Source organism: Asparagus officinalis, chromosome 8 (genome assembly GCF_001876935.1).
Source record: "Asparagus officinalis chromosome 8, Aspof.V1, whole genome shotgun sequence".
Classification (NCBI taxonomy): Eukaryota; Viridiplantae; Streptophyta; class Magnoliopsida; order Asparagales; family Asparagaceae; genus Asparagus; species Asparagus officinalis.
In genome coordinates this window covers 110110514-110118499 of record NC_033801.1, presented here as the reverse complement: position 1 = coordinate 110118499, position 7986 = coordinate 110110514, and the positions used below count along the sequence as shown (strand labels likewise).

The 7986-nt window shown below is 34.4% G+C and overlaps 1 protein-coding gene across 1 annotated transcript; it reads left to right on the top strand.

The window, feature by feature from the left end:
- Positions 1067 to 7720, top strand: LOC109822472 (probable protein kinase At2g41970). The gene is made up of 7 exons (XM_020388670.1): positions 1067 to 1549; positions 2773 to 3020; positions 3934 to 4060; positions 5012 to 5285; positions 5616 to 5748; positions 5829 to 5915; positions 7297 to 7720. Exons 1-7 carry the CDS (start codon positions 1465 to 1467, stop codon positions 7414 to 7416), a joined length of 1074 nt encoding a protein of 357 aa, XP_020244259.1. The 5' UTR covers positions 1067 to 1464; the 3' UTR covers positions 7417 to 7720.

Genomic DNA, 7986 nt, shown 5'->3' with positions numbered 1-7986 from the left:
TTGTGACCAGCCACTTGGAGCTCTATATGTGTTCAATTTAGCCTGTGATGAGTGTTAATTTTCCTGAGATTAACAACCTGCAATATCTGCTGATATTGCACTGAATGACTAACAATGATGATATTGAATAAGTTCTGAGCCCACAGTCATAATTTGCATATACGTGTGGTTGATTTATTTGACATGACGTCAAGAATTATTTTCATTTTCATGGTTTTTTGCACATATAGTTCATCAACATGCATAAATTATCAAATTTGATGGGATTTGGTATGTTATATACATATTTATGGCCATTCCGGTTGTTTATATGTTTTTATAGGTTTCAGAAGATTTTTTTGGCTAATTTAGGTATGTACTACATAAATATATGAATAATTAGGTTATTACAGGTGTCGTTTTTTCTTGAAAAACAAGTTTCATATGATTATTTCAATCTCAAACAGGTATATTTCAAGTCAAATCAGGTGCGCAGTTCATAACAATTGATTCATTCCATTTCAGGTTTCGTATGATTTTGTTAATACAAACAGAAATTTATAATTCATTCGGGATAGCGATATTTGTTCATGTTACATTCGTACTTTTATATGATTAAGATTACCTCATATAACGAACACAAATAAGTTTGTATATGGTGGGGGTAATCTTACCATGGTGACCATAAACACTTTTCCCTACAAACTTCAAAACCAACGAAACACAAGAATAGTTAGAAATGTCAAATCAACAAAAGTTTTTTCTTTTTTATGCAAACCAAACACAGAAAATTAAATACATTGGTTTCCCACCAATTTTTATGTGCGAGCCAAACCGAAACAATCTATTTCTTAGAAAAGTTTAAAAAACTCAAAACTTATATTTTTTTATATGAAATTACATTTCCCTATATTAGGAATCTAACCAAACGGCCCCTAAATTCATGCTAAACCCCCTTTTAGCTGCTAATCAGAGCTTGTCACATCTGGCGCGAACGCGAATGACGTGGCAACCGATCAGTTGGGGCCCTCATAAACAAAGGCCGGTTTTCCCGCGAAAACTCCTCTAGCGTTTCATTCTCCCTTCCCTCTCACCTCAAAACTTCCTGATTTCTCGTCTTCTTCGCTTTCTCTCTCCTCTATATTCGTTTCGAATTTCTAAAATTTATCAAATTTTGTATTTTCCCCCCTTCATTTGGTTTGGGGAATTGGGCAAATTCCTCAAAACCGACATGGGCCCTCGCTAGAGCAAACCCTAGGTTAGCTTTCTGATCCTCTTATATCCCCTCTTTTCTTCAATTCCGATCTCTAGGGTTGGCATTGAGGTTCCATTAGGGATAATCTATTTCAAATTCCTTATTTGGGATCGATTTACTTAAATTTCTGGGGGGAAATGCCTTTTTTGAGGAAATTGGAGGCTTGATGAATTTGTGGATGGGTTCATGATCTCTTCTAGCTTGGTTTTTGTGCATTGCTGAGCTTCAAAATGATGTGTTGTGGAGGAGTAGAGGATGATATTTACAGTCAGCCCGTTAACCCAGCCGTGCCACCACCAGGCCGAAATGCCCCTGGTAAATTTCCCAATTTTGTTTTGCATATATGTAAACTTTTTGGGTAATTTTCACAAAATATGCCATGAAAAGAAACTATCCAATTAGCAAAAATTATCACATGCCATCGGAATACTATGGGGATACCTGAAAATCATGGTAGTTCACTGACTAGTTTTCTGATTTTAATTCCTGAATCGTTTTTTTATAGTATGTGACACTTTTAGGATCGATGAAGCCTTCTGTACTTTCTTCATGGAAAGAGACTTCATCCCTAGGCATTTATGAGCATTGTTTTGAGGTTGGGGATATCGAGGTCCAATGTCGCAGCTATGTATTGGCCTGCCTGAACACTGAAATTCAGAGAATGCAACGTTTCAATTAGCTATTCAATATTTGACATTTTAAGTATATTCTTCCTTCAAAATATTAACTCTTGATGTCCTAGTGGAATAATGACGAAATTGCGCCATAAAATCCATGTAATGTCTATTAACTTGAAACTAAACTTACATACGACTTTTTGATGTCACGAGATAGTTATGTAGGACAAACTATGTAGCTGAAGGTTACCTAAACCCACAAGTTAAATATCACTATGATTGTGAGTGGCTTAGGTAAATGGCAATCAGATGAATGTGCAATTAGTTTAGCTTTGTAATATTTTAATTGTTTATCAGGATATTTTGAGAGCATGTCAGTTAAGTTCTCGCATATATCAGCATAAATTTTTTGGTTGGTAATGTGTAACTCCTGCCTCTAATTTTAGATGTGGAAGGGCAAGGCAGATGATGTCCTCTAAAAGTACTTTGTTGTGTAGAAAAATATTAACTGCAACCATCAAGTTCCTAGTTTCTATAGTGGCTAATCGATTAAACTTTTTCAGCCAAAAGGGTCTGAGCCTGTGATTTATTGATAGTACTATTAGTTTAATGTTAACAGTCATATTTCCTTATCTGGATTTGGAATCTCAACAAATAGATGATCTTTAGTTGGATCAAAACCATTTGTCAATAATGCTGAAAACCTTTCTGAATGCAGATCATTTTTACTCCATTTATATGCAGGCATTTACCAGTGTCCATACTACTAGAGATAATGTCATTACAGTTTTAATATCTTAGGCTTCCTTAATTCTATATTTTCTATTATAGTGATTGGTTTAAATTGAACCTATGTTTTTCTCTTCTATTTGGGATTTTCTTAAACTAATTCGATAATGCTCTTTTATTCTTGTATGTCAGGTAATGATGGCGAGCGAAGAGGTCCTGCCAAAACAGGTGCTCCTAAAAAAGCTTTACCTATCGAGATACCGTCCATACCATTGGCTGAGCTGAAGAAATTGACTGGTAATTTTGGGCAGAAGGCTTTGATTGGAGAAGGTTCCTACGGTAGGGTTTTCCATGCAACTCTAAGTACAGGAGAATCTGCTGCTATCAAAAAGTTGGATCCAAGTGCATCACAAGATTCAGATGCTGATTTTGAAACTCAGGTGGAATGCTTTCCACGGCATTTGTATGGTTATTTCTGTCCAAAGCTGTTATCAAGACGGTCCATGTCTGATATGCTTACTGACTGGGGATGGAAATGGTCTTATCCAAGCAGGATTCAATCTTTTAATTATCATCTCCTCTGTCAAGTTAACTATTATCATATTCTTCTTAGTTGCTTTCAACTCGGTTTTTAAATCCGTCTCTAGTTCTTTTTGCCTCATTAGCTATAATCATATAGGTTATTCTAAATGGTGTATATAGTGGCCTCTGTTGTATATGATCAAAGAAACTACAATTGATTCTCTCTCATATTATCCTCACTAAGAGCACCTCTCTTGCAAGTGAACTTATTTCTCATCCTATCTCTTAATGTATATTCTTAAGACCATCATAACATTCTAATTTATGCTAATCATTTTTTTTTGACACGTTCTTCAGCCCAGTATTCTAATCCGCGAAGCACTGTTGGTCTTATAATTGTCCTATAGAATTGTTTCTTCAATTTCATAATATTCGTACATATATAAATGGTCTTATCCAACCTGAAATTCCAATATTGTTGACTATTTGAATGTGAAAGACTCATGAAAACTTGGTTTCTTTATTTTATTTTTATTTTTATTCTTTTTACATGAAACTAAAATGTCCATATTGTCTTTGTTTACTTTAAGTTTTGTGAAGCAAGTTTTGATTATCTAGAATTTTTTCCATACCCTAACACAAATTAAGAAGTTATCTGGTCAATTTTGGACCCTAGCCCATTTGTGTTCTAATTGTTGGCTTTTCACTGTTTTTCATATCAAATATCATTTTAGCCCTAGCATTGAGTAAAAGCATCACTTTGCTCTAATTATTTTCATTCAGGCAACTTTTCTTAGTTCTAATTGCTTTCCTTCATCATTATTGATGTAGATATCAGCAGTTTCCAGACTTAAGCATGAGTATTTTGTGGGGTTGTTGGGCTACTGCATGGAGAGGGAAGACCGGATATTGGTATATCAGTTTGCAACACTAGGTTCCTTACATGATACTCTACACGGTAACATTTGTTTTTCCCTTTTTTCATTAAATGGAATTTTATGCTAAAGATATATTCGCAATTAATCTGAGATTTGCATTTTCTGTAAATTTCTACATGTTCCAACTTCAAGATGTAATAGTGGACAAACGTGCACCTGAACTGATTAATATATATATGAGGGGTAAATTTCACAAGACTATCATGAAGATTGGTGGGTTTTGCAAAAAGACTAACATAAACTCTTTAGGGGAGAAAACTAAAAATTAATGAAAATATTATAAATTATTGGAAACGGTTTAAATATCTTAGAAAAATATCTAAAATACCGTTAGCTGAACTTATCAAACCATAGCAAGTTTATAAGACAATATAGATGTATAAAGTACATAAGGGCAAGATGGTCACGTGCAATGCATGTGTCAAGTGTCAACTTGTATATATCTGCCACCAGGCAAAGGTATTTTGAAAAATTCATGGTAGTTTTCTCTAAGTTTTTTTGTTTGTAATTTTGTGCAAAAAACCTTTACGTTTGGTGTTTTGTGAAAGGTTAATTTGCGAATATATCTGCTGTATTATCGCCCAATTAAGGATAGACACCCTGTAGTTCTGCTGTTGCTGATAGAACTCTTGACTTTTTTTACTTGCTTACCCTCAGAGAAAGATAATTTTTTATATAAATAAACCTCTTGAGGATAAAAGAGTCAAAAAAATTTCACTCAAAGGCTCTCTTCACAATTGGGCGATAGTAGAGGGAGTCGATCTGCACTTAACCCTATGTGAAATTTACCCATATATGAATTTCCTTTCATAATAAAAGAAGAAAGAGAATCGATAACTTTTCACATCTCAAATTGTCAAAATTATAGGATGGTTAATTATTTTGTTTGTGGTTATATGACATCATCTTTAGTTGTTAGACTTATTTTCATTTTCTTCTGTTAAACGTGAGTTTCTTTTTTTTTTATACAGGAAGGAAAGGGGTACAGGATGCTGCACCTGGTCCTGCTCTAAGCTGGAACCAAAGGGTAAAAATTGCTTATGGTGCAGCAAGAGGTCTTGAGTATCTGCATGAAAAAGTGCAGCCTCCAATTGTACATCGAGATGTCAGATCAAGCAATGTTCTTCTTTTCGACAATTATGAGTCTAAACTAGCTGATTTTACTTTATCTAACCAGTCTCCTGATACAGCAGCTCGTCTGCATTCAACTCGTGTTTTAGGAACTTTTGGCTACCATGCTCCAGAGTAAGTTTTTTTCGTCATAATGTAAAGATTAAGTATCACATGATTTAAATTCAGACTGAAGGCAAAGTTATCAAAGATTTTGTCAAAAGACAGTTAAGCATGAGAAATGATATAAGTTGAAGATATCAATTTCAAGCTCATATTCCTTTAGTGTGCTCATAAATGTGATATCTGTAACTGCAGCAGAAATGAAATGTGATATTTATGAGTCCATTTTCTCTGGAATTTTAGCAATCACTTCTATATTATAGACTATTGGTTTTTGTAGAAAATATTACACTATAAAACATTCTTAAGTATTTTTCCTCTTCTGTAAATTTTTTCCCCTAGGTATGCTATGACTGGGTGCTTGACTCAGAAAAGTGATGTTTATAGCTTTGGGGTCATTCTTCTAGAACTTTTAACCGGACGAAAGCCAGTGGATCATACAATGCCTAAAGGACAACAGAGTCTTGTTACTTGGGTGAGCTCACTGCTTATTAAGTGATGCTACTTCCTTAGATCTCTCTTTATATTATCTTTCTTAAACTTATAACAATACAGGCAACTCCAAGGTTAAGTGAAGATAAAGTTAAGCAATGCATTGATCCAAAGCTAAATAATGATTATCCTCCGAAAGCTGTTGCAAAGGTATGATTCTACACTCTCGTATGAAAGAGTTGATTTCTTTCATAGGCTTTCAAGCCCTTCCAGTTCAGTATTATTCTCTAGAATGAATATATACTCGTGCGGAAAGAAACTTATGAACAATTTTCAATTTTTTAATTTAGAAAATCATGAAAAACTTGTACGTTACTCTTTTTACACTTGAGCTTTGTTATTTTCTACAGTATCTTTTTTCTTGTTTTATTCATGTATTTTCTGGATATAAATGCAATTAAATCACATATCCAGTAAGAAACAATCTTGATTATGTTTGTCCGAAGTTTGAGCTGTTGAGGATAAAATGAGAGATAATCACTTGATTATGTTTCGTCATGTGTAACAGAAATAATTTAATGGGGGGAGGAGGACCGTGTTAGGGTACACACCAATAAGAACACCTCAAACAAAGACGCAAAACACACCCAAACTATCTTGGAATCACAGAATAAAACTTGCAAACACGAATTTAATCACAGTACTCACAGATATAACGTGGTTCACTCTTACGGAGCTACTCCACAGTACAACGATGACGCCAAATTCCTTTATATTCTTTTCGAGGTTACAAAGGAAAAAGATAAAAGAGAACACCCTCTCTTGATCAAGATACTCTCCAAGAATTCTCACAAACTCTCTCTCAAGATCTCTCAATGATATTACTTATATCTGTATCTTTCTCTTTCTTTCTCTGCTACTGAGATCCTTTACAAATCAAACTTAGGAGAGTATTTATAAGTTTTTTCTCATGAGGGTAGGTGAACACTATTTGGGGTAGGTGATCATTGTAGCAGGGGATAGGTGAACACTATTTGAGGGTAGGTGAACACTGTAGCAGGGTTAGGTGAGAAGGCTATCCACACAGCCTCAACGTTTTCAACAGACCGGAGGTTGGTCTATGTAAACTTGATTAGTGTTTAACGTTTAACTAAGGAGATAGCCCTTAATAGAAGTGAATGGAATAATAATATTCATGTACCCACCTTCAAGTTTTCGGATAAAGGCTTTATAGTTATTGTTGTTTATCACACATGCAGATATACATAAAATTTCCAAAATAGATTTAATTGCAGATAGACCCTCTGTACTATTGCCAAATTGAACTTATTACTTCTATGGTTCTATTGTCGCAGACAGACCCCACTGTTTTTACTTTTTATTTTTATTTTTGACTCTTTTCAGGGGGTCCATCTGCAACAATAGAATTCTTTAGATTCTATTTTAGCTATAGCACAGGGGATTTATCCGCAATTAATCCCAAAAAGTATTATGCTGAAATTTCCTAGGTCAATACTTATTCTATAATCTTGAACTTTTTAAACTAGTTTTCTCATGAGTTACATATGTTTCCATGACTTCCAATCCTCAGATGGCAGCAGTTGCAGCACTTTGTGTTCAATACGAAGCTGACTTCCGACCTAACATGACAATTGTTGTGAAAGCCCTACAACCTCTTCTTGCGAAACCCGGTGGAGATCAGCAAGCATGATTGATGACTCTGTTTTCTGAATCGAAGGAAATCTGTATGAACTGATACCAATCTTCATTATGACATTCAGACAAGCATTAAAGAGATAAACTCATGTTTTTATGAATTGTGTGGATGAGGATTTTATAAATGTGAGATGAGATCAGAGGGATAATGTGTTGAGAAAGAGAGAGAAAGATGAATGCAAGAGCTACTTACGTCTGATATTTGCAGTGATAACTATTTGACCTCAGTTCTACAAGTGCTTTGGATTGCAGAGTTTTATATGAAATTATACCAACATACTTGATGTATTATATTGTAATATACATGCATTACCGCGATAAGCTCACGTTTCATAATTCAATGGACAAAGACTTGTAAAATTGAGGGACGCCACTGTTAGAGCTAAATATAACTGATATTGAGAATTTTTTTTTTTTTTTTCATATATAAGTTATATTCATTTAAATTCAATCTAATCGATTTGTTGCTTTTGACATCAAAGGGCGCTGTTCTGGATACAACGAGAGCATAATGAGCTTGATTCTTTATGCGTAGTTATGTGGGTGGACTGATCCAATATTATGC